The 27,070-nt window shown below is 50.3% G+C and overlaps 1 protein-coding gene and 1 long non-coding RNA gene across 12 annotated transcripts in view; one reads left to right on the top strand and one right to left on the bottom strand.

Annotated features, from left to right (window-relative positions):
* KDM2B (lysine demethylase 2B) overlaps positions 1 to 18,824 on the bottom strand; it is a 153,570-nt gene extending 134,746 nt beyond the window's left edge. For 4 of the 11 annotated variants that reach the window (XM_031650831.1, XM_031650833.1, XM_031650830.1 and 1 more), the window contains exons 1-4: positions 16,795 to 17,160; positions 15,404 to 15,548; positions 12,383 to 12,461; positions 11,132 to 11,178 (exon numbers count right to left, since the gene is read on the bottom strand). In XM_031650831.1, coding sequence (XP_031506691.1) covers positions 11,132 to 11,178; positions 12,383 to 12,461; positions 15,404 to 15,548; positions 16,795 to 17,145 — 622 coding nt within the window. In that variant the 5' untranslated portion in view covers positions 17,146 to 17,160. Of the gene's footprint in view, positions 1 to 11,131; positions 11,179 to 12,382; positions 12,462 to 15,403; positions 15,549 to 16,212; positions 16,271 to 16,612; positions 17,161 to 17,375 lie in introns of those variants that run through there. The other 7 variants (XM_021923043.2, XM_021923038.2, XM_021923037.2 and 4 more) reach the window with 4 other exon arrangements.
* LOC103876122 lies at positions 17,742 to 19,967 on the top strand. The gene is made up of 2 exons (XR_635213.3): positions 17,742 to 17,852; positions 19,657 to 19,967. It is a non-coding gene; the product is annotated as an uncharacterized LOC103876122 (long non-coding RNA).
* Positions 19,968 to 27,070: the final 7,103 nt, after the last annotated feature.

Raw genomic sequence — 27,070 nt, forward strand, 5'->3', positions numbered from 1 at the left:
TGAGCTGTAATCACACAACTAGATTCCAGCCTCGGCAACAGAGCAGGACCCCCCACAACAAAGAGTATACTGTGGAGGTCCCAACCAGTGCAATAAAACAAGGAAATATATTAAAAGACATAAAGAGGCCGGGCCCTGTGGCTCAAGCCTGTAATCCCAGCACTTTGGGAGGCCAAAGCAGGTGGATCACGAGGTCAGGAGATCAAGACCATCCTGGCTAACACAGGGAAACCCCGTCTCTACTAAAAGTACAAAAAAATTGCCGGGCGTGGTGACACATGCCTGCAGTCCCAGCTACTCAGGAGGATGAGGCAGGAGAATGGCGTGAACCCGGGAGGTGGAGCTTGCAGTGAGCCAAGGTCGCCCCACTGCACTCCAGCCTGGGCGACGGAGCAAGACTCTGTCTCAAAAAATATATAAAATAAAATAAATTTTTTTAAAAGGCATAAAGATTGGAAAGAAGAAACAAAACTGCAATTGTTAATAGATGGTATAATTGCTTAACTTAAAATAGCAACACCCCGAAAAATCAAATACCTAGGAATGAACCTAAGAAGACCTGCAAGTCTTCTACAAAAACCCTACAAATCAAGGGAACAATATGCCACATTCACTGAATAGAAAACTCAGTATGATAAAAAGTTCCCCAAGTGATCCACAGAATCAACAAGATTACAATCAAACTTACAGCAATTTTTTTTTTTTTTTTTTTTTTTTTGAGACGGAGTCTCGCTCTGTCGCCCAGGCTAGAGTGCAGTGGCCGGATCTCAGTTCACTGCAAGCTCCGCCTCCCGGGTTTACGCCATTCTCCTGCCTCAGCCTCCCGAGTAGCTGGGACTACAGGCGCCCGCCACCTCACCCGGCTAGTTTTTTTTGTATTTTTTTAGTAGAGACGGGGTTTCACCGTGTTAGCCAGGATGGTCTCGATCTCCTGACCTCGTGATCCGCCCGTCTCGGCCTCCCAAAGTGCTGGGATTACAGGCATGAGCCACCGCGCCCGGCCAATTACAGCAACCTTTAAAGAAACATGGACAAGGTGATTTTAAGATTCATATGGAAGGCCAGGCGGGGTGGCTAGGATTATAGGCATGCGCCACCACGCCCAGCTAATTTTGTATTTTTAGTAGAGACGGGGGTTTCTCCACGTTAGTCAGGCTGGTCTCGAACTCCCAACCTCAGGTGATCTGCCCACCTTGGCCTCCCAAAGTGCTAGGATTACACATGCGAGCCACCGTGCCTGGCCAAGAGGATTTTTTTTTCTTTTTTCTGAGATGGAGTCTCACTCTGTCACCCAGGCTGGAGTGCAGTGGTGCGATATCAGCTCACTGCAACCTCTGCCTCCCGGGTTCAAGCAATTCTCCTGCCTTAGCCTCCCAAGTAGCTGGGATTACAAGCACCTGCTACCACGGTCAGCTTATTTTTTGTATTCTTAGTAGAGACAGCGTTTCACCATGTTGGCCAGGCTGGTCTTGAACTCCTGACCTCAGGTGATCCGCCCACCTTGGTCTCCCAAAGTGCTAGGATTACAGGTGTGAGCCACCGTACCCAGTCAGGATTTTTTTTTTGAGGCCAGTCTTGTAGCCGGGCTGGAGTGCAGTGGTGCGGTCACCGGCTCACTGCAAGCTCCGCCTCCTGGGTTCGACCATCCTCCCTGCTCCAGCCTCCCAAGTGAGTGGGACTACGAAGCCAGCCACCATGCCTGGCTAATTTTTTGTATTTTTAGTAGAGACAGCGTTTCACCGTGTTAGCCAGGATAGTTTGATCCTCTGACCTTCTGATCCGTCTGCCTCAACCTCCCGAAGTGCTGGGATTACAGGTGTGAGCCACCGCACCCGGCCCAGGATTTTTTTTTTTAAATAATAATAGTGCTGGGTCAACTGGACATCCATATGGGAAAAAAGAGGAGACCTTGACCTCATCTTCCACCAGACAGAAAAAATCTATTCCAGATGAACTATAGATCAAAGTATGATCGTTCAAACAATAAGGCTTTTTGAGAAAAACGTGAATATTTTCATGACCTTAGAGTAGGCAAAATTTTCTTAAGCAAGACACAGCAAGAATTAATGCAACCAGCAGAGCTAAATAGTCTGTGTTAAAATTAAGAACTTCTAGGCCAGGCGCAGTGGCTGACACCTATAATCCCAACACTTTGGGAGGCTGAGGCGGGAGGATCACAATGTCAGGAGTTCAAGACCAGCCTGGCCAACATGGTGAATCTCCATCTCTACTCAAAATACAAAAATTGGTTGGGCGCGGTGGCTCACGCCTGGCTGAGGCAGGCAGATCACCTGAGGCCAGGAGTTCGAGACCGTTCTGGCCAACGTGGTAAAACCCTGTCTCTACTAAAAATATAGAAATTAGCTGGGCAGGCGGTGGTGACCAGCCTGTAATCCCAGCACTTTGGGAGGCCGAGGCAGGCGGATCACCAGGTCAGCAGATCGAGATCATCACCGGCACAACCCGGTGAAACCCGTCTCTACTAAAATACAAAACTAGCCCGGGCAAGGTGAAGCGGGGAAGCCTGTAGTCCCAGCTACTCGGTAGGCTGAGGCAGGAGAATGGGCATAAGCCAGGCCGGAGCTTGCAGTGAGCTGAGATCACAGCCACTGCATTCCAGCCTGGGCCACAAGCGAGACTCCGTCTCAAAAAAAAGAGTTGCAGTGAGCAGAGTCACGCCATTACACTCCAGCCTGGACAGAGCGAAATTCACATCTCAAAAATAAACATATAAAGCCAAAAATTGTCAAATCAGTCAGATCATTCCTATTTCCAGACACCTTTTTAGAAATGTGAAAAGACAACCCTGAGAGTGAGTTGTGGTTTTTTGTTTGGTTTTTGAGGCGAGGAGGCATTTGTCACAGGCTAGATGCAGTGGTGCAATCTCAGCTCATTGCAACCTGCACCTCCCAGGTTCAGGTGATTCTCCTGCCTCAGCCTCCTGAGTAGCCGGGATTACAGGTGCGAGCCACCACGCCCGGCCTCTCATTTTTGTATTTTTAATAGAGATGAGGTTTGGCCAGGCTGGTCTCAAACTCCTGACCTCTGGTAATCTGCCCACCTCAGCCTCCCAAAGTGTTAGGATTATAGGCATGAGCCACCACCCCCTGCCTGGGAATATATATATATATATATATATTTATCCGACAAAAGACTCACATGCAGAATATATAAAGAACTCTTGGGGCTGGGCTGTTGGCTCAAGCCTGTAATCCCAGCACTTTGGGAGGCCCGAGACCCAGGCCCGGTCACAGGGTCAGGAGATGGGGCCATCCTGGCTAACTGCGGTGAGAACTCAGTCTCTAAAATACAGAAGCTAGCCAGTGGCCCAGTGGCCCGAGCCTGTGATCCCAGCTACTCCGGGGAGGCTGAGGCAGGAGAATGGCATGAACTCCAGGGGAGGCTGAGACTTGCAGTGAGCTGAGATCCGGCCACTTGCACTCCAGCCTGGGCAACAAAGCCAGACTCAGTCTCAAAAAAAAAAAAAAAAAGAACTCTACATTATAGTCAATTGTGTCCACCTATCAAACCATTATATATAATATGTTAAGTCCCTCATCCCCAGCACCTCAGAGATGTGACCATATTTGGAGATAGGGTCTTTAAAAAGGTAATTAAGTGAAAATGACATCTTTAGGGTGAGCCCTCATCTAATATGACTGGTGTCCTTAAAAGAGTTTAGGCCAGGCACGGTGGCTCAAGCCTGTAATCCCAGCACTTTGGGAGGCTGAGACAGGCCAGGATCACAAGGTCAGGAGATCGAGACCTTCTAGCTAACACAGTGAGCCTTACGTCTCTACTGAAAAATACAAAAAACCCATCTGGCTAACACGGTGAAACTCACTTGCGTCTCTACTAAAAATACAAAAACTAGCGGGTGGAGTTGGCGAGCCTGTAGTTCCAGCAGGAGGCTGAGAGGCAGGAGAATGGCGTGAACCCGGGGCTGGAGCTTGCAGTGAGAGCTGAGATCCGGCCACTGCACTCCAACCCGAGGCTGACAGAGTGAACTCCGTCTCAAAAACCTTGCCGAGGCCCGAGGTGGCAGCCTGTAGTCCCAGCTACTCAGGAGAGGCTGAGAGGCAGGAGGCAGTAAGCCAGTGAGGGCTTTGCAGTGAAAGAGCTGAGATCCGGTCGCACATGCCAGCCTGGGTGGCAGACTCTGTCAAAAAAAAAAAAAAGACGAGTTTAGGGGCTGGGCACAGTGGCTCCACCACAATACAGTGCAGCACTGCGATGGACAGGGCCCGGGAGGATCACTTGAGCCCAGGAGTTTGAGAACAGTCTGGGCAACAAAGCGAGACCCGTCTCTATAAAAAAGGAGAAGAGTGTAGGACAGACATGCAAATGGAAAACCACATGAGGGCAGAGAGAAGACAGCCATCTACAAGCCAAGGAGAGAGGCCTTCAGAGAAAACACACCTGCTGCCACCTTGATCTCAGATTTCTTAGTTCTTGCCTCCAAAATTGTAAGAAAATACATTTCTTTTTTTTTCTTTTCCTTTTTTTTTTTTTTTTTTTTTTTTGAGATGGAGTCTCACTATGTCACCCAGGCTGGAGTGTAGTGGTGCATTCTCGGCTCATTGTAACCTCCACCTCCCGAGTTCAAGCAATTCTCCTGCCTCAGCCTCAGGAGCAGCTGGGATTACAGGTGCGCACCACCATTCCCGGCTAATTTTTGTATTTTTAGTAGACACTGAGTTTCACCATGTTGGTCAGGCCGACCTGGAACTTTTGACCTCAGGTGATCCGCCCACCTCAGCCTCCCAAAGTGCTGGGATTATAGGCATGAATCACTGCACCCGGCCTAAGAAAATAAATTGTTCTTGAAGCCCCCATCTGTAGTACTTTGTTATGGCAGCTCAAGCAAACAAATACACCTTACAATTAATAAGAGACAACCCTTTGAAATAATGGAGAAAAGACCTGATGAGACATTCAGAGGATATCCAATCATGAAACAAAGGCCAGGTGCAGTGGCTCACACCTGTAACCCCAGCACTTTGGGAGGTCAAAGCAGGAGAATTGCTTGAGCCCAGAAGCTTGAGAACAGCCTGGGCAACATGGTGAAATCTCATCTCTATGAAAAATACAAAAGCATGGTGGTGGGCGCCTCTAATTCCAGCTAATCGGGAGGCTGAGGCAGGAGAAACGTTTGAACTCAGGAAGCAGAGGTTGCAGTGAGCCACGACGGTGCCACTGCACTCCAGCCTGGGCAACAAGAGTGAAACCTCATTCTCTTTTTTTTTTTTTTTTTGAGACGGAGTCTCGCTCTGTCGCCCAGGCTGGAGTGCAGTGGCCGGATCTCAGCTCACTGCAAGCTCCGCGTCCTGGGTTCACGCCATTCTCCTGCCTCAGCATCCCGAGTAGCTGGGACTACAAGGCGCCCGCCACCTCGCCCGGCTAGTTTTTTGTATTTTTTTAGTAGAGACGGGGTTTCACCATATTAGCCAGGATGATCTCAATCTCCTGAGCTCGTGACCCGCCCGTCTCGGCCTCCCAAAGTGCTGGGATTACATGCTTGAGCCACCGCGCCCGGCCTGAAACTCATTCTCAAAACATCAAAAAAAAAACAAACAAAACACACACACACAAACACACAAAAAGAAATCTATAAATATACACAACAAACAATACAGATGAATTGTATCAACACAAAGCTAAGCAAAAGAAGCCAAAAACTAAAGAAGACATCCTCCACGATTTCACTGGCATAAAATGTGAAAACAGGCACAACTCATCCATGGGGCTAGAAGTCAAGTTCACTAGCAGTGGAGGGCGGAGACTACATGGGCAGATGCAGAGGATTCTGGGTATTGGTTACCCTGATGTGTTCAGTTTGTTAAAATTAATCGAGCTACGTGGTTACCATATGTGCACTTTTCTGTATGTATATTATACTTCAATGAATGGGGTTTTTTTTAAGGGTACAGTGTTACAGAAATGGAAACTGCCTTTTTGGAAAAAAAAAAAAAAAAAGGCTTGGAGCTTAGAACAGACTGCTGATGGAGAAAAGCCTGATTTTAAGACATTAGAGAAGAGTCTGCAGCCCCAAGTTGTGGCCTGAACACCTGGTAGTGCACAAGTCCCTTTCTCAAACAGCCACCTCCCATGGTGCAGCGCCCAGGGCAAGGTAAGACACTGGAAGACAGAGGCTGCAAGACAGAGGCTGCGACCCCGCAATGACTGGGAGGGGAGGGCTGGCCCAGCCTTCCCCACACACTGCCCTCCAAAGCAGAACTCACGTCTGTTAGGGCTGTGTTTATGTCACCCAGCAACCCTGGAGAATCACTGCTTCCCCACTTTCAGTCCACGTGGTTCTGCTGGGCTGACCCCAGCCAGCAGCTCCAGTTTGGCTCAAGGCTGTGCTAAGACTGTCAGAGCCAATCCAGAGGCATTTAAGGGAACAACCGAGGGTTTGGGAAGGACCCTGAGCTGGCAGGATAGACGCCTGAAGCTGCTGTGGGCCCCCTCTTCACCCACCCTCCCTACCCTCCCATGGGGAGAAGCCTGCCAAGAATGAAGCGGAAAGAGGGAGTGGAAGTGGGAAGCAGAAAGGAGAAACAGACTCCACTTCTCAAGATCACTTTGGAGCATCCAGACATATTTGTCCCTGGAGGTTACATGCTGAACTTACGACCTAAGCCTATGAATTCCCTTTTGCTTGGGACAGCTAGAGTTACATTTGTCACTTAGGTCACTTATAACAAATGTGCCCTATCACCACTCTCTGGAAGCCTGTGTGCAGCTCAGAGACCGAAATGGGCATAATTCCCCATGCCAACTGCAGTCAGCAGCCTCCCTCAGAGTCCAGAGCAGCTGTCCCTCTGCAAAGCACTTGAACATTCATTGCTCCATTTGACCATCACAGAAATACCAAGGGAGTGGGGCTGGATGACTGTTCCTGCTTTCTTTTTTCTGTTCTTTCTTTTTTTTTTTTTTGAGACAGGATCTCGCTCTTTTGCCCTGACAGAGTGCAGTGGAGTGCAGTGGTGTGATCTTGGCTCACTACAGCCTCAAACTCCTAGGCTCAAGTGATCTGTCCCACCTCAGCCTCCTGAGTAGCTGGGACTACCGACGCATGCCACCAAGCCCAGCTAATTTTTGTGTTTTGGGGTTTTGTGGGGTTTTTTGTTTTGTTTTTTTTTGAGACAAAGTATTGCTCTTGTTGCCCAGGTTGGAGTGCCACGGCCAATCTCTGCTCACTGCAACCTCTGCCTCCAGGGTTCAAGCAATTCTCCTACCTCAGCCCCTCAACTAGCTGGGATTATAGGCGCCCGCCACCATTCCTGGCTGATTTTTTTGTATTTTTAGTAGAGACAGGGTTTTACCATGTTAGCCAGGCTGGTCTCAAACTCCTGACCTCAGGTGGTCCGTCCACCTCGGCCTCCGAAAGTGCTGGGATTACAAGCGTGAGCCATTGCGCCTGGCCATTTTTGTGTTTTTTGTAGAGACAAGGTTTTGCCATGCTCCCCAGGCTGGTCTTGAACTCCTGGCCTCAAGCGATCCTCCCACCTTGGCCTTCCAAAGTTCTGGAACTACAGGTGTGAGCCACTGCATCGAGCCTGCATATCTTTGACATGCTTTTAGGTCAATTATTCTGGCTGGATCACCTGACACATCTGACACACCAGCCGGCTGCTTTCATCCTACACACAGACACCAGAGTTGGCGTCTACAAAACTTCAATCAAATGACCTCACTGCAGAGCCACTAGCATGGCGATCGTCAAAGACAGATAATAACAAGTGTTAGCAAGGATGTAGGAAAACCAGAACCCCCACACACTGCTTATGGGAGTGTAAAATGACACAGCTGCTTTGGTAAACAGTCTGGCAGTTCCTCAGTAAGTGAAACACAGTTACCACGTGATCCAGCAATTCTGCTCCTAAGGATATACCCAAGTGAAAATGTATGTTCAACAAAAACTTGTATGTGAATATTTTTAGCAACATTATTCCTAACAGCCAAAAAGTAGAAACAACCAAAATGTCCATCAACAACCGTGGTCCAAAAACAAATGTTTTTGGATAAACAAAATGTAGTCTATCCATACAATGGAATATTATTCAGCCAAGAAAAAGAGTGAAGTGCTGCCTCATGCTACAACATGGATGAGCCTTGAAAACATGACGCCAAGTGAAAGGAGCCAGACATAAAGGATTGTGTGTTCTATGATTCCATTTGAATGAAATGTCCGGAATCAGCAACTTCACAGACATACAAGGCAGATTAGTGGTCGTGCTAATCTGAGCGATGGGGGAACTGAGAGATACAGGGTTTCTTTTTGGGGTGATAGAAATATTCTGGAATTGAGTGGGGATGGTTATACAGCATTGTGAATATACTAAAACCAACGACTTGCGCCTTTTCTTTTCTGGGGAAAGTCTCACTCTGTCACTCAAGCTGGAGTGCAGTGGTGCGATCTCAGCTCACTGGAACCTCTGCCTCGCAGGTTCAAGTGATTCTCCTGCCTCAGCCTCCCAAGTAGCTGGTATTACAGGAATGTGCCCCCACACCTGGTGAATTTTTGTATTTTTAGCAGAGATGGGGTTTCGCCATGTTAGCCAGGCTGGTCTTGAACTCCTGACCTCAAGTGATCTGCCTGCCTCGACCTCCCAAAGCACTGGGATTATAGGTGTGAGCCACTGCGCCCAACCAACTTGTACATTTTAAAATGGTTAAGTGACAACTTTTTTTTTTTTTTTTTTTTTTTTTTGAGACGGTGTCTTACTCTGTTGCCTGGGCTGGAGTGCAGTGGCACGATCTTGGCTCACTGCAACCTCTGCCTCCTGGGTTCAAGCGATTCTCCTGCCTCAGCCTCCTGAGTAGCTGGGATTACAGCCACCCACCACTACACCCAGCTAATTTTTTGTATTTTTAGTAGAGACGGCGTTTCACCATGTTGGCCAGACTGGTCTCGAACCCCTGACCTTGTGATTCACCCATGTCAGCCTCCCAAAGTGCTGGGATTACAGGTGTAAGCCACAGCGCCCGGGCGCTCATCTCAGTTTTTTAAATGTGACCAGGTGCATGGTTCAAGACCAGCCTGGGCAATGTAGCAAGACCCCATCTCTACAAAAATAAATAACTGGGTGTGGTGGTACATGCCTGTGGTCCCAGCTATTCTCGAGGCTAAGGTGGAAGGATCACTTAGGCCCAGGAGTTGCAGGCTATGGTGAGTCATAATCATGCCGCTGCACTCTAGCTGGGACAAAAGCACAAGACTGGTCTCTAAAACATACAAATAAAATTAAATAAAAACGTTTCAAACCCATCCCAAGAAAATAATCAGATCACAGAGATACTCCCTTCACCCCACTTTAAAGCTCCCCAGTGGCTTTCCAACACACTAGAAGTCAAACCTAAATTCCCTACAGGGCCCTGGGAGGCCTTCACATCCCAGCTCCGGGGCCTCTGCCACCTCTTCTGCAGCTTTCTCACTCACTCACTCACTCACTCACTCACTCAGTTCCTCCACACTCCAAGTTTATCCCCACCTTCTGGGTGCCCTTGCTCTTCCTTCAGCCTAGAATGTCTTTTCCCACAGCTGATTCTCATCAGTCAGGTCTCTGTTCAAATGCCCCCTTCATCCCAGAGAGGCCCTCCCTGACCACCCTGTCTAAAATGCAGCCCCACCATGTGCCATGCCATTATTCTGTTTATTTCTTTTTTTTTTTGGGGAGCCAGTCCTCACTCTATGTGGGCGGCTGGAGTGCAGTGGCGGATCTCAGCTCGCAAAGCTCCGCCTCCGGGTTCACGTCATTCTCTGCCTCAGCCTCCCGAGTAGCTGGGCTACAGAAATACGCCACCTCGCCCGGCTAGTTTTTGTGATACAGTAGAGACGGGGTTTCAACGGGTTAGCCAGGATGGTCTCGATCTCCTGACCTCGTGATCCGCCCGTCTCGGCCTCCCAAAGTGCTGGGATTACAGGCTTGAGCCACCGCGCCCGGCTATTCTGTTTATTTCTACATAGCCCTGTCACCATCAGAAAAGACATTGCATTTTATCACTATTATTTACTTTAGAGACAGGGTCCTGCTCTGTTGCCCAGGCTGGAGTGAAGTGATGCAATCATGGCCTGCAGGCAGGAACTCCTGGGCTCAAGCGATCCTCCCGTCACAGCCTCCCAAGTAGCTACAACTACAGGCACACACCACCACACCTGGCTAATTTTTTTTTTTTTTTGGAGACGGAGTCTCGCTCCATCACCCAGGCTAGAGTGCAGTGGCACGATCTTGGCTCACCACAACCTCTGCCTCCCAGGTTCAAGCTATTCTCCGGCCTCAGCCTCCCAAATAGCTTGGACTGCAGGCGCCCGTCACCATGCCCGGCTAGTTTTTGTATTTTTAGTAGAGACGGGGTTTCACCATGTTGGCCAGGCTGGTCTCTAAATCTTGACCTTGTGATCCTCCTGCCTCAGCCTCCCAAAGGGCTGGGATTACAGGCATGAGCCACCACCTCAGCCTACTGTTTACTTCTTGACTGCCTCTTGTACCCACCAAGAGAGCAGGGAACTTATCCATCCGTTCGCAACTCTGACCTTGGCCACCAAGTAGCCAAAAAGTGTTTTTCTAGAACGAACAGATTGATTGAACAACTGCCTGTAAGATGTGAAATGCCACCTACTACCTGGCCGAGCATCCAGAGTACTAAGTCATCAGCCACCTGCAGGTGCTCAGGGAGCTCATGTGCATTTGCTGAGCTCGAAGTTCCAAGGCCTGCCCCAGGCCGGTCGAGAACCCCAAGGAAGCAGGAGGAATAGCCCCTCCCTTCAAAAGCCTGAAAGTCTATGAGGGATCATAAAGCACACCCAGTGTTTACCTGGCAACCCACAAACAAATGCGGAGGAGAGATCTCAGATTGCATCGCTGACACCCAGGCTGGAGGCAGTGTCCAAATGGGCCTCATAAAACTGCGTACTGGCAAACGCCCTCTGATACAGCTTCTTATGACTTTGCAATCCTACCTGTTCTCCAGGATGAAACGGTTGCAGCTCACACCTGCTCCTGCCTCCTCCCGTGGGGACTTTGTTTTCAGAGGCAGTTAAAAGTCTAAATGGGCAGGCGGTGACCGCCTCTTTCCCCTTCCCTACTTCAGCATCTCTGAGCCACACACACGGCAAGCGACTTACCCACTAGGAGTTTGACGTCTCGGACTGTGAAATCAGGGTCAGGCATCCTGGGGAAAAAGGAGCACAGACATTTGGTGAGAGGCCAGAAACAACAAAGCTAGACTCTACCCTGGGCCCGGGGGGAAGCCATTTTTCCGAGAGAGGCCCTTTGCCCTCGGTTTGGGAACTCAAAATGAGACCATCCAGAGGGAGGGAAGTAGACCAGTTGAGGCCTGCAGGGAGGGTCACCCCAGAACCACTGAGGCCCTTCCCTACCCTAAGAGGCAACTCAAACCTGAACCTCAGCAGAGGTTGGGACAACCACTGTCCACTCCATTTTTCCAGGGAAGCCGAAAGTGCGGGGTCAAAAGTAAAGGCCAGGGCTAGATATTCAAACGCCTGCTTTCTTTTAGGGTGGGTAGTCCTCTCTAGGTCTCTTTCTCCCTCTAGAAAATACTCTCCATAAGGAGTTGTATGCGAAGTGGGACGGACCCCTTTAAGTTCAGAGGGAAAAAAAGACACGCATTGTACCAGTTCCAGGGATGTGGTAATACGGGCTACAATTCACTATTAATTAACCATGATGCCCAAGGTTTAAATCCTACTCGTAGGAATGGACTCTTGAGCAAGTCTGGGAGCAGATGCTGGAGAGAGGCTGCCTGGAACGACACCCCAAGCCTCCTCCCCTACACCTGCCCAAGGGGCACAAACCTGTTCTTCCAGCCTGCCTCCCAGACCTCTCCCCCACCTGGAGCTCTGACAGATCTCGGTGAATGAAAACAGACATAGTGCAGGGGCAGGCTGCGGGGCAGGCAAAGAAAGGGGAGACACTGGCACCCCAGGAAACACACATAGTGGGAATCTGCGTAAGAAACATGTATCTAGGTGCCCTGGGTCTGGGCTTAGAGCCTGGCTAGTCCCTTTGCAGCTCAGGCTCTACCTCAGTCTCCTGATCTGGAGCAAGGGGAAGGAGGAGAGGTACAGTTCTCTGCAGGAGGTCACTGAGTGTAACTGGGGTGGGTCAGGGGAAAAAGTCAACACTGCTTAATTACCCTATGTCCTCTCTCTGCCCAAAGTCCCTGCAAAAGACCAGTCTTTGGAGAGTGTTACCCCTTTGTTAGGCCTTGAACAAGGAGATGCTGTTCCCAGATCATGAAAAAAGATCCTTCTCAGTGATGAGAGGTGGGAAGAGGGTGGAAGAAATCCATCCCAAGCTATAAAGTATGTTAGGGAGGAAGACAGGGGAAGGAGCGATTAGTTGCAGCAACTTACTTAATTCCCAGTCCATCCTTTTCTCGAAATATCAGGGGAACCCTGAGAGCTTCTCTCTGTACGTACTCATAGTTGAAATCTGTTTGGATATTTGAATTAAAACAAGTTGGTTAAGTCACGAAGGAGCAAATGAACCGGGATCTGTTGGTTAGGGGAAGAAAACTGATGGACGAAGGGGCAGGGGGTCCAGGAGATGCAGGCACCAGCTGTACAGCAAAAGCTCCTTGGAAAATGATCGGGAAATGGATTAGGCAAAGCCCAAGAGAAGCCATGCCAGCGATCAGCTCCTCTGCCTACTCAGTCAGTCATTCTCGGCACGCCCCACCGGTCCAAACTTGTCAACCAACAGCCCAAAGCCAGCGAGGGTTGGGGAGGAAGACTCAAAAGAGCCCCGCACAAAAAGAGCCCCAGCCATTGCTGAGAAAGAGGGATAGACAGAGACACGCATCCCAAGCCGCGCTCAGAAAGTAAAGGGACTGCAAAATTGAAGAATGCCACCTGGGAGGATCTGAAGGCCCAGAGAGGAGGCTGGGAGGAGGGCCCTCATTGTGGCTGAGCATCAGTGAAAATCTTATTGTAATATCCTGCATAGTGAAGGGGAGGGGGGAAAAGCCGGTTTCCCTGGAAACTGTGTATTTGGTGCCAAAATAACTAGGGAACTGGGCACAGCTTTGTTGTCTTAAGAGTGAAATTCTGCTGTAGCCATCACAGTCCTTGCTTCAGCTGGATAACCGGGAGGGAGGCTCCCCAGGGGAAGGCTCTGTAAAGGGGGCATAGCAAGACCCAAGGAAAATTCACGGGCTCGCTCTCTCTCTGGGGTTTTTCTAGTACAGTCCCCAAATCCTTACCCAAAGTCCTGGAGGATGAAGGAGGCCTCTAATTTCTGTCCTTCCCCAATTCTGAAACCAGTGAATCTGACCCAACCATACACCCTTGAATATGAAGGTGATGGGGCTTGAGATAAATTCTCACATCCCCCAAATCCGCAGGTAACTAAAGTAATCCACAAGGTAAGAAGGCCTCTCCGACCGTCGGAAGGGAGACAGAAGAGGCCTCAGGCCACTGAAGCTGCTAGCCCAGGGAAACAGTTCACAGGGCAGCCTTGGGGGAGGAGGAGGCCAAGACAACTCCCCTCCGAAGAGAGACAGAGAACAAAACCCAAAGCCGGGGAAAGCCCTGACCTCAGCAGCTCAGATCCCCAGGGGCTCACAGTGAATGGGGATTCCTAAGGATTTAAAGGAAGAGAAGTTTAAGAAGCTTCTATTTTGAATCCAGGCTAAGGGCTCCTGTTTCTCAGCTCCTCCCTCAAGTTTTGGGGCCAGATCTGAATTAAAGAGCAAAGCCTTGGGCCCTCCCCTTTGAAAGATGCCGGGACAGCAGATCTAAGGATACGCGTTAGCTCTCCCTGCCTGGAATACCGGCCCTCAGACCCACCCACCCAAAGCACCCCATCCCCCAGGGTCAGCTTCAACTTCCTCAAATGAGCCTGAGAAAAAGCTCTGAAATCCTGGGCTGAGAATTCCTCCCAAATGACTAGGAAGTTTGCATATTGTTTGCACGTAGGATCCGCCAAACGACTCAACTCAGTAAAAATGGAGGAAGAAAGGAGAGGAATTAAAATTCCACTTATGCAGAGAAAATTTAAATCAGCTGGGACTAGCACCCTGCTCTAGGACCAGGAAGGCTGGGAGAAGTTTCTTCTTCCCTCCCCCAACAACTACCCCTCACCACCGGAGCCCAGTGCCCCAGGAGGCGATGGGCACAAAAGAGAAATCACAAAACTGCAAAGCTGGGAGTCTCTTCTCAGAGCTAACCCCACAGCCACAGCCACTCAACCAGAACCTGGAGGAGGGAAGCAGGCACTCCAGGTTATCAGCTCACTGAGGGATGGAAGCGTTTTCCAACAGGCGTGGGGGGAACAAAATAGAAACTTTGTAACTTAAAGGCAACTGAAATATCTGAAAAGGAAAAATGAGTGAAGGGCCTAGGAAAGCTAGGTAGGGCATGTTCAAAACCCCAATCCCGCAGGCAATGCGAGGTTCCTCAACCAGGAGCCACACTGGCTGCAGGCTGGGAAGGCCAGGGCTCTGGAGGCCTCAGAGGCAACCCAGGGCATCACCTTAACATCTGGAGGGTGACCCCCACCACCCTCGTAGTAGGAGAGCCAGGGAGAAACCCAGGCCATGAAGGTCTTCAAAACCCTGGAGGCGTCCCCACATTTCGCTCTAAACTGGGTGGGCCTACAAGGAACAGAGCTCTCCAAGTCTCAGGCCTGGAAGAAGACCCATTTCCTCACTTCAAACTGCCAGGGGACAGGGATCTCCCCCAGAAGCCCGAAGGGAAGTCACCCCCTGACCCCAGCTCCTGGCTTCAACCTGTCAAGGCTGTAGCACTAGACAGCTCGGGCCCAGGTGGGGATTCAGGTCAACAGCTTCAGGGCGCATGAGGTCCCTGATCCAATCTGGCAGAGCCCACGGGGGAATGCGGCTCTGCAGATCCCAGGCCTAAGGGGGCATCATCCCGAACACCCGACGCGCCCCGATCACCAGTTCCTCACTGGCAGTCCCCGAGCGGGAACGGGATTGGGAAGGCTTCAGGCCTGGGGGGGCCTCACCCCGATGCCCCAGGGGCGACCCGAACCCAGTTCCAGTCAGGCGGCGGCACCTCAGGCAGCGCAGGGAGCGCGACCGGCTCGGGGAGGGGGAGGACGCGGCGCTCCCGCCCTCCCTCGGTCCGCCTGTCCATCCCCAGGTCCCTCTGTCCGCCGGCCCCCTGGTTCTGCCCACCCTGGGGCTGGTGGTGGGCGCGGGCCGGGCCTAGGCCCATGCCCGGCCCCCCTTACTGCCTGCCCTCCTCCCTCGCCACCCCACCCCACCCCCCCAGTGCTCGGCCTCGTTTCGTCACCGGATCCCCTGGAATGGGGGACGCGGGCGCGAAATACGAACCCAGCCACCGGCAGCTCCCTCCCCACGTGCGCTCGGCCCGCAGCGCAGAAGGCGGCCCAGGGAGGGGGCGCCTCACCTTTGCCCTCCATGGCGTGCACGAAGTCCCCCTGGTACAGCTGGCTGCGAAGCTTCTCCTCCAGGCTGAAGCCGCGGACGCTGACGATCTCCTCCACGTCCGACAAGTCCTCGTTCTCGTCGTATCGCTGGCGGTCAATCGGGCGCTGCGAGGACCCAAACCAGAGAGCCCGGGACATTACTTGGGGGGCTGGAGGTCGCCTCTCAACCTGGGCCACCACTAACAGGTGCAGCAGCCGCGCGCCCCCTGCACCCCACCATTGCAACCCAAGCAACTTTGCGCAATTGCCAAAGATGCTGAAAAGCAGGACAAGGAGAGGGGCCCGCACCCCGGGGGTCCAGCTGCGCTCCACACGGGGTACTCCCCCCGGTGTCTTTGGAAGCCATTGAAGGGACATCTGGGGGCCCTCCCCTGCCCCCCGCCCCCGAAATGTGTTGGGCTTTGCCCACTCGGCCGGGAGCCTGGTTATGTAACCCGCGAAGGGGGCTCCGGACACGGGCTGGCGGGGCAAATGTAGGCCCCAGGAGGAGCCGCGGCGGCGCCCGGCTCGGCGGTAACAGCAGCCCCGGCGGCCGCGGCGGCAGAGCCGGGAAGCCGGAACCGGGGGCCGGCAGCGTTTCTAAAGCTGGAGCCGCCCCCGAGCTACCGGGGAAGCTGGAAAGCTGAAATGGAAGGGCTGAGACCCCAGCCGCCCCCGCCGCCCGCCCGCCAGTGCAAGAAGAGGAGGTGGGGGGAGGAGGATCGGGGCTTGGGAGGGGGAGAGGCAGACGGCCCGCCACAAAGCTCCGATCGGAGACCCCAAAACGCACCAGCAGCTGCCTCATCTCCCCACAAGCGCGCGCGCACACTCACTTCCTAAGGAGACTCCCCCACCACTCCCCGCATCCCCCTGCCTCCTCCCTCCACCGCCCAGCGCCCGGCCCCGCAGCCCCCCAGATTCCGGGCGAACCCCGAGCCCGCTCAGCCCCCCTCCACGCCTTTCCCCGATACCACCTCCCCACTTAAGTGTCTGAGACTCTAAGCCTCACAAGGGGCTGGAGGAGTAAGCAGCTTGCTTCCTTTTGCATGCAATTTATTATATTTTTTTTTCCCGGTCCTCTTGCAAAATACAGAAAAGGAAAGAAAAGGCAGCGAGAAACAACCAAAAAAAAAAAAGATCTATCATATGCCAGATACAGATTTGGAAAAAAAAAAAAAAAAGCTACACACCAATCTTCTTCCAGAGTCTTTCTCTGCCTCCATTTTTTTAGGAGAGTTCACCAATTAATTGTCAACACTCCTGCCCCCTGCATTTTGGCCGAGGGGGGAAGGAGGGAAGACCAAAGAAAACAAACCAAAAAATAAATAAATAAAGCAAGCCAGAGCCGAGATCTACAAAGTTTTGCACCAACACTTAGGCAGATCCGTTTGCAAAGTCCTAGGAAACCATTTTCAGCAGTTGTGGGGGGGGAGGCGTCGACGTCATAATCCCCGGAACGTAAACATTGTTGCCGATCGCGCTCGGAGCCCGCGGCCGGGCTAGTGGGGGGGCTCTCGGCCCGGGCTTGAGGGGGTGGGGACGGCGGCCCGAGGAGGTGTGGGGCGGGGAGGGAGCCCGGGAGGCACCGGGCGCCGTTAGCGCCCTGGCATCGCTGTTTTGTTGTTGGGTCACGAGTGCGCCTCTGCACGCAGGCGCCGCCGCCGCCCGGGAGTTGTGTGCAGAGCTGACTTTTGGAGGGCCGAGTTGCAGGCGGCGGGCGCATCCCGGAGATGGCGGGGCAGGGAGGGAGGGAAGGAGGAGGGGGCGGGGAGGGAGGTGCAGATTTGCACGGCTGGCCTCAGCGGGAGGCGCGGAAATGCAAGCTGAGCATGCTGGCGTGAAAGCCCCGGGGGCCTGGCACCCCCAAAAACGACCCCCCACCTCCGTTCCTGCCCCTGTTGCCCAGGGCTACCCCTCTTCCTCTTCTTTCATCCATCCCTCCCCCAACATTACCTGTGTGGCCGACTCAAATTCATAGCATTTTGTATATATAATTGTTTCCTTTTTTTGCTTTTCTGCTGCATGTCTTTTTCGTGAGGGGTGATCCTCTGCAGATCCCCCCATTTGCGGACCTGCCATATGGAGGAGGCATTTGTGGGGCTCAGAAGGAAATTAGCTCGGCTCCATACCTATAAGGACTGCCTAACTTTTAAACTCCCGGCACTCAAAGATGTGGACACACACACGTACAGGAAATACAGCCAGACCAGAGCCTTTGCAGACCGCAGCTGACCGGAAGACGTTGCCTTTCATTCATTCATTCTGCACGCTTCTGTGGAGTCCTTTACTAGGCGACCAGCCCTGAGACAGAAGTTGGACATTTTTTAAAGGTTCTTGCGCTCAGCAAGGGGAGCAGATAGATACTCAGGAGCGAAAGACGAAGAGAATTGGATCTGGCGCCTCCTAACGCAGCCCGCACAGGAGCGAAGGGTAAGCCCTTGTTGGCCATTTATAGGAGAAAAGTCGGTGGAAAGGTGCATGGTTCTCTGGGATGGGCGGGGGGAACTCTGGTCCCCTTGATTAATCCTATAGGGCTTTTTAGCGGAGGTATCGGCACCCTCCATACATGGCTGTCATTAGGTCCCTGTCCACTTACTAATGTTTTTGACTACCCCGGCACTGGTCCTGGGTTGCCTTGTCCTCACTTCATGAGCAACAGTCAGGTGGACTGGGCTTGAGAAAAGCTGGCCCTAAACATTCCTCCAGCCCCAGCTGCGGCGCCCTGCTAGGCCTGATCTTGGGGGTAAAGATGGTGATAAAATGACATGGCAAGAGGGCGACAATAAAGGGACATCGTAGATCGTAGGCTTTGAGCCTGACATTTTATTTCTGCCATTAACCCTGTGGGATAGTTAGAGCAGGTCATTTTGCACATGGGAAAACTGAAGCTTAGAGAAATTATGAATCTGAATGATTGCCGTGCTCCCGTATGGTCCCCAGGCTATCAGACAGACCTGTGGGGAGGACGTGGCTTCCCCACTGGGAGATTGGATGTCACTGTCAGCATCGTATTGGCCATCCTAAGAGACAGCTTCCCCCTCACTCACCTTAAAAGTTTCCTGTCCTATCTGTCTGTAGTCTTTCCCACCCACCCCCAAAGGCTACTCTTTGAAGTTTGTTTTCATTCATGTTCACTAGCTGTAAAAATCTTCTAAGCAGGGATGAGGCTGGGAAACATCAAAATTTGTTTCCCAACTGAAATCGCCCACATTGGCTACTGCGTCCAATCAGTAGCCCTTAGCGTGAGTGCTGCGGGTTCTGCCTTCAGTCCCTCCAGAACCATGGACCATTTTATTTGTTCCTGTCTGTCTCACAAGAACCCTTTAAGGGAAATCGTCTTGTTCGTTCCTCTCTTGCAAAGGAGGAAATTAGGACTAAGAAAAGCAAAGCCACTCACCCAGGATCACAAAGCGTGTATGTGCCGCTGCCAGGGCTCACACTGGAGCCTGGCTTGGCCGTCACGTGCTCTTTTTTTTTTTTTTTTTTTGGTAACTTACCAGCCTCACTACTGCCCCATAATGAAATAAACATGTTCAAAGGAGGCTGCATGGGCTGGAGAGTGATGCAAAGTGAATTAAGTGAAATAAGGCAAAAATATATATATATATATAAATATATATATATATATAGAATGCTTGATCTAATTAATTCTTTTTTCTCCCTGAGGCCCTTCTTTCTCTCCAAGTGGCCTCATGGTGGCCTCAAAAGCTGGCATCAGAAAAAGCTCCAATGGCAGCCACCTTAGTGTAAAAAGTTGTTACAGTTAAGTCATCTATCACCTCCATGAAGAGTTCCTGGCCTGTCAGAGTGGGAAGGGGCTGGGTAGTCACCTAATTTAATCCCCTCCCTTTACAAACCTCGAGGAAACCACAAATACGAGAAAAGAATGGGCCAGCCAGGGGTTTGTTCCCCTTGGCCTCCCGTAGAATGCCTGTCCTGCCACCAGGTCCTAAGTGGCCACTCAATAAATGTTGGGCCCTTGATGAATCACCTTCCCCCTCGATATTTGCATTTTCTCTTTATCAGTAATTGGCAGATGAAAGGCTTTGTCCTCCAGTTGAAAGAATTCCAAGCATTTGCTCAAAGCGGGGGAGGAGGTTATTTTGGACCAAAGGGGGAAGGGCCAAGACCCTGGAGCTCCCAGTGTTGGCTAATTGTCCCAGAGAAGTGGAGAGTAGGTGAGGGAAGAGAGAAGGTGAAGGTGCTTATCCCAGAGATGTACTTTTTCTTGCAGGAAAACACCAGGCCGGTTGTATTGGAAACATAATAATGATTTCCTGGACCCTCCTGCTCGATCTTACAAAAGGCCCAGTCAAATCCTGCCTGAGTTACCCCCATTCATTCTTCATTCATCAAAGGCTGATTGAGCAACTCTGTGCCCAAAGACAGAGCGGCTAGAGAAAACAAGATGCAGCTCCGATTGGGGCATACTCGGGGCTGGGTAGGATGATGGACCTGCATCTTCCCAAGGAAAGGGCGGACACTGGATGGAGCTCTCAGAAACCAGAATCTTATTAAGAAATTGAAGTTGTTCTCATATTCATACATGATTATCATAGCTCCTGATTTTTCTTTTTTTTTTTTTTTTTTTTTTTTAGAGAGGGTCTTGCTCTGTTGCCCAGGCTGGAGTGCAGTGACACAATCTCAGCTCACTGCAGCCTCCAGCTCCTGGACTCAAGCAATGCTTTCACCTTAGCCTCCCAAGTAGCTGAGACTACAGGAGTGCACCACCATGCCCAGCTAATTTTTGTATTCTTGGTAGAGACAGGGTTTTGCCGTGTTGCCCAGGCTGGTCTCCAACTCCTAGGCTCAAGCGAGCCTCCCGCCTCAACCTCCCAAACCGCTGAGATTACAGCCATGAGCCACCACACCTGGCCCTGTTTTGTTTTAATTTAGGGATATCAAATCATTCCGTATCAGCATATATAATTACCTTATTATTTTTAATGATTTCATAGCATTTCATTGGGCAGATACATGATGCAAGAATGATTTAATTAGTTCCCTTTTAGATGGTTTTCAGTCTTTCTATTGCAAACAGAGCTATAAGGGATTGCAGCTTTGTGCTTGAGTCTGTCAGTAGAATATATATCTGAAAGTGAATGTCTGCGTCTCAGGATTCCTACCCTATCACCAATTATTTGTCCTTGAGAAGTTTATTTGTAAGATCTGAGCAGGTGGGACAACCTCAAATCCAACTGGTATCCCCAGGAGTCTATGCAGTGCCATGCTCTTGGCTGGCACTCAGAGAGAATGGTTTAAGGGCTAACACTGCAAGTGTTCACACTGTAACCAGATGGCCTTTTCTAGGAAACCTTTGCTGATATCCTTGGCCCCCTTTCTCCATGAACCCTTCATTCATTCCACAAACGTCGTGGAAGGTTGATTAGAGGGAGCCTGCATCGAATCAGCCCCTTAGGTGTATATAGCCTGGTAGGTCAGTGAAAACAGATTCCGGAAAGCACTCTAAGGCTGCGCTGTCTGATGGGATACACTAGCTACATACAGCTACTTAAATTTAATTAAAATAAAATGTAAAATTCAGCTCCTTAATCCCAGTACCTACATTTGAAGGGGCTAGAAGTGACAGCACTGAACGGTGCAGACATAGAATATCCCTATCATTGGCCGGGTGCGGTGGCTCATGCCTATAATCCCAGCATTTTGGGAGGCTGAGGCAGGTGGATCACCTGAGGTCAGGAGTTCAAGACCAGCCTGGCCAACATGATGAAACCCCGTCTATATTAAAAATACAAAAATTAGACGAGCACGGTGGTGTGCACCTGTAATCCCAGCAACTCAGGAGGCTGAGGCAGGAGAATTGCTTGAACCCAGGAGCGAGAGGTTGCAATGAGCTGAGATTGCACCACCGCACTCAAGCCTGGGCGACAGAGGGGGACTCTGTCTTGGAAAAAAAAAGAATATCTTGAATATCTCTATCATCTTCTATGGACAGCCCTGAAGGGAGGCTTGGCATAGTGGGCAACCCTGTGGGCTCTGGATTCCTATAAGCACTGGGTTCGAATCCTATCATTATTTCCTAGCTATAAAATTTGGCCAAGCAACTTAACCTGTCTTTGAGCCTCAGCCATAAAGGTGGGGAATTACAGCCCCTCATGGAGATTTGGCAAGGATTCAAAGGTACTGCAAATGTGAGGGGCTTTGCACAAAGTCATAGTAATATTTTTAAAAATCAAGAGTGAAGCCAGGCGCAGTGGCTCATGCCTATAATCCCAGAACTTTAGGAGGCCAAAGTGGACAGATCACCTGAGCTCAGGAGTTGGAGACCAGCTTGGGCAACATGATAAAACCCTGTCTTTACTAAAAATACAAAAATTAAGGCCGGGCGCGGTGGCTCAAGCCTGTAATCCCAGCACTTTGGGAGGCCGAGACGGGCGGATCACGAGGTCAGGAGATCGAGACCATCCTGGCTAACACGGTGAAACCCCGTCTCTACTAAAAATACAAAAAAACTAGCCGGGCGAGGTGGCGGGCGCCTGTAGTCCCAGCTACTCGGGAGGCTGAGGCAGGAGAATGGCATAAACCTGGGAGACAGAGCTTGCAGTGAGCTGAGATCCGGCCACTGTACTCCAGCCCGGGTGACAGAGCGAGACTCCGTCTCAAAAAAAAAAAAAAAAAAATTAGCGGGGCATGGTGGTGCGCACCTGTAGTCCCAGCTGCCCAGGACGTGAGGCGTAAGAATCGCTTGAACCCAGGAGGCAGAGGTTGCAGTGAGCCAAGATCATGTTATTGCACTCCAGCCTAGGTGACATCCCAAGACTCTGTCTCCAAACCAAAGCAAAACAAGATGCAGAATACTAATAATACTAAGTTGTGCTGACCACGTAGGTAAACCAAAAGGGATATATCTGTATCTACAGATATATCCTACATGCATTTAGTTTGTTTTTGAGACGGAGTCTCGGTATAACACTCAGGCTGGAGTGCAGTGGCACAATCTCAGCTCACTGCAACCTCTACCTCTCCGGTTCAAGCAATTCTCCTGCCTCAGCCTGCCAAGTAGTTGGGACTACAGGTGCGTGCCACCATGCCCGGCTAATTTTTGGGTTTTTAGTAGAGACAGGGTTTCACCATACTGGCCAGGCAGGTCTCAAACTCCTAACCTCAGGTGATCCACACACCTCGGCCTCCCAAACTGCTGGGACTATAGGCGTGAGCCACTACTCCCGGCCCATACATTCTTTAGTATGCACAGAAATTCCTTTGGAAAGATCAAAAAATGAGAAAACTGGAAAGAGAAGAAAGCCTATTCTTTGGTAAAGTGACATTTTTACCATATGTGTACATGAATGGTGCCTGATTTTAAACCTTATTGACTTAATCTCATTTTAGATGCTGTAGTACCTCTTGAATTTTGTGCTACAGAGATGTATTACCTACTCAAAAGTGAATTCCATTCTATTCCTTTTTTTAAGTCTACAAGATTCAAAATCAGGCAAATCTAAACCAAAACTAAATAAGTATTCCTTTTTTTTTTTTTTTTTTTTGAGACCGGGTCTTGCTCTGTCACCCAGGCTCTGGTGTGCAGTGGTACAATCACAGCTTGCTGTTGCCTCCACCTCCCGCGCTCAGGCAGTGTTCCCACCTCAGACTCCCAAGTAGCTGGGACTTGCAGGCATGCAAGACCAGGCCCAGCTAATTTGGGTATTTTTTGTAGAGACACTGTTTTGCCATGTTACCCAGGCTGTTCTCAAACTCCTGAGCTCAAGTGATCTGCCCCTCAGCCTCCCAAAGTAGGGGATTACAGGCTACATATTCTTTAGCTATAGATACATAAGTCGCAAAACAGGAATAAAAGAAAGGAATGATTAACACAAAATGCTGCAAAAGACCATTCAGGAAAGGAATGTGAACAGAGACACTAGTGACTTTCTGTTTCTTAACCCACCTGCTGGGCATCTGAGACTGTTCCCAGTAGGCGAGCAGTTTATTTGATTCTAGACAGAGCCATGAAACATTCCACAATTTTTTTTCTTTTTTTTTCTTGGTTTTTTTTTGAGATGAGTCTGTCGTCAGCTTCATTGGAGTGTAGTGATGAAGGATCTCAGCTCACTGCAACCCTGCCTCCCGGGTTCAAGCTGATTCTCCTGCCCTTCAGCCTCCTGAGTGCTGGGACTAATGCACAGCCACACCCAGCCACTTTTTGTATTTTTGTAGGAGACAGGCTTCAGCCATGTTGGTCAGGCTTGGTCTCAAAACTTCTGAGCTCAGTGGATCTGCCCACTGCCTCCAAAGTGCTGGGATTATGGGCGGAGGCACTGCGCTGACCTTTGATCAGAGTCTCTCATCGCCTAGGCGCAGACTGCTCACTGTAGCCTCGCCTCCCGGTTCACAGATTGCCCTCATACGAGTAGCTGGACCCAGGCGTCACCACCGCACAGCCCGTGCCATCTGTTTGTGAGCTTTTAGAGACGGAGCCACTCAGGCTGTGGATGGTCTCCCAATCTCTCCGAGTCTCGTGATCCTCTGCCTCCCAAAGTGCTGGGATTACAGGCGTGAGCCTCCTGCCACTCCTGGTGTTACAGTGTATCACAGAACATGCTGACCAGGCTCGGTGGCTCACGCCTGTAATCCCACCACTTTGGAAGGGCGAGGTGGGCGGATCATTTGAGGTCAGGAGTTGGAGACCAGCCTGGCCAACATGGTGAAACCCTGTCTCTACTAAACATACAAAAATTAGCCGGGCGTGGCGACACGCGCCTGTAATCCCAGCTACTCGGGAGGCTGAGGCAGGAGAATTAATTGCTTAAACCCAGGAGGCAGAGATTGCAGTGAGCCAAAATCATGCCACTGCACTCCAGCATTGGGTGACTGAGCAAGGCTCCATCTCAAAAAAAGGAAAAAGAAAGAAATATACACATCGTCTCTCATCTTGCTTTTCACTGACTATAATGTTGGACACCTTTCCATGTGCTATCTGTAGAACTGCCATTCTAAAGCATTATTTAGGCTGGGCGCAGTGGCTCACGCCTGTAATCCCAACACTTTGGGAGGCTGAGGCAGGTGGATCACCTGAGGTCAGGAGTTGGAGACCAACCTGGCCAACATGGTGAAATCCCGTCTCTACTAAAAATACCAAAAATTAGCCTGGCATTGTGGCGTGCCCCTGTAATCCCAGCTACTCAGGAGGTTAAGACAGGAGAATCGCTTGAAGCCAGGAGGCAGAGGTTGCAGTGATCCGAGATTACGCCATTACATCGCAGCCTGGGCAACAAGAGTGAAATTTCGTCTCAAAAGAAAAAAAAAGAAAAAGAAAAAAGTATTATTTAAGTGCTACATAAATCTGAGAGTTGTGATAGAAAGTTCAAGATTGATTTTTTAAAAGTCACAGAATACAGTGTGTATTATGACCCATTTATGTCAAAACAAGCTATTTATAGTGATATTTGTATATATATGTGTGGCCCCCCCCAAAAAAAAAAAGGATAAGAAAGACAGAGACTGGGCGCAGTGGCTCACTCCTGTAATCCTAGCACTTTGGGAGGCTGAGGCAGGTGGATCATCTGAGGTCAGGAGTTGGTTTCAGTCTGGCCAGCATGGTGAGCCCGTCCTCCTACTAAACATACAAAAATTAGCTGGGGGTGGTGGCGCTCACCTGTAATCTCAGCTACTTGGGGGGCTGAGGAAGGAGAATCCCTTGAACCTGGAAGGTGGAAGTTGCAATGAGCCAAGATCATGCCACTAGGGCCGGGCGCGGTGGCTCAAGCGAGACGGATCACAAGGTCAGGTCAGGTCATCCTGTGCTGCAGTCAAAACAGTCTCTACTAAAAATACAAAAAAAAAACTGAGACGCGGTGGCTGTAGTCCCAGCTACTCGGGAGGCTGAGGCAGGAGAATGGCGTGAACCCGGGAGGCGGAGCTTGCAGTGAGCCGAGATCTGGTCACTGCACTCCAGCCTGGGCGACAAAGCGAGACTCCGTCTCAAAAAAAAAAAAAAAAAAAGATCATGCCACTGCACTTCAGCCTGCCAGATGGGAGCAAGACTCCATCTCAAAAAAAAAAGAAAGGAAGGCTTGGAATGGCGTGGCAAACCATTACCTTTGATCCCCTCACAGGAGGGGAGAAAATTTTAAGGGGGTTATACTTATATATTATTTGTGTCTTAACAACCATTCTGACCTTTTACATTTATCATATATTTCAAACATAATGAAAGGTATATAAAATAAAGAGGGCCTAGCGCAGTGGCTCACACATGTAATCCTAACATTTTGGGAGTCTCAGGCGGGCAGATCACCTGAGGTCAGGGGTTCGAGACCAGCCTGGCCACCATGGCAAAGCCCTGTCTCTACTAAAAATACACAAATTGGCCGGGTGTGGTTACATCTGTAATCCTAGCTACTCAGGAGACTGAGGCAGGAGAATCACTTGAACTCAGGAGGCAGAGGTTGCAGTGACCCGAGGTGGTGCCACTGCACTTCAGCCTGGGTGACAGAGTGAAACTCCCTCTCAAAAAAATGTTTAATTAATTAAATAAAATAAATAAATACTCGTGTATCCAGCATCCAGTGTTGGCAAATGTTACAGATTTGCCATATTTATATGACTTTGCAATTTAAAACAAATATTCTTTTTTTTGTTTTGTTTTTTGAGACAGAGACTCACTGTCACCCAGATTGGAGTGCAGCGGCTGGATCCCGATTCACTGCAACGTCTGCCTCCCGGGTTCAAGTGATTCTCCTGCCCAGCCTCCTCCTGCCTCAGCCTCTGGAGTATCTGGGATTACAGGTGTGCGCCACCACGCCCAGCTAATTTTGTGTATTTACTAGAGACGGGGTTTCACCATGTTAGCCAGGCTGATCTCAAACTCCCGACCTCACCTACTTTGGGAGATGGACCTCACCTACCTCCATCTCCCAAAGTGCTGGGATTATAGGCGTGAGCCACTGCGCCCAGCCACTAAAACAAATATTCTTATTTGTTTTAATCTGGGAAGACAACAGACCATACTATTTCTGTTAAAGTGATTGGGGTCTCCAGGCTGGGCTCAGTGACTCACGCCTGTAATCCCAGCACTTTGGGAGGCCAAGGTGGGTGGATCACCTGAGGTCAGGAGTTCAAGACCAGCCTGGCCAACATGGTGAAACCCTATCTCTACCAAAAAAAAAAAAAAAAAAATACAAAAATACAAAAAAAATTAGCTGGGCATGGTGGCGGGTGCCTGTAATCCCAGCTACTTGGGAGGCCGAGACAGGAGAATCCCTTGAACCCGGGAGGTGGAGATTGCGGTGAGCTGAGATCGTGCCACTGCACTCCAGCCTGGGCAACAAGAGTGAAACTCTGTCTCAAAAAAAAAAAAAAAAAAACGTGATTGGAGTCTCCAAAGACCTTTTCTTTTTATTCCTCATTGTTTTGTGAATTGAGTAAAAAGACTAAGGAAGACCAAAATGTATGCATATAGACTGTCAGGCCTTGGCCATTTGGGTAAGACTTCAGTTTCTCTCTAGAATTCTTCATTTTATTTATTTATTTAGATATGGAGTCTTGCTCTGTCACCCAGGCTGGAATGCAATGCCATGATCTCGGCTTACTGCAACCTCCACCTGCCGGGTACAAGCTAGTCTCCTGTCTCGGCCTCCCGAGTAGCTGGGATTACAGGTGCCCACCACCATGCCTGGCTAATTTTT

Source organism: Papio anubis, chromosome 9 (genome assembly GCF_008728515.1).
Source record: "Papio anubis isolate 15944 chromosome 9, Panubis1.0, whole genome shotgun sequence".
NCBI classification, from domain to species: Eukaryota; Metazoa; Chordata; class Mammalia; order Primates; family Cercopithecidae; genus Papio; species Papio anubis.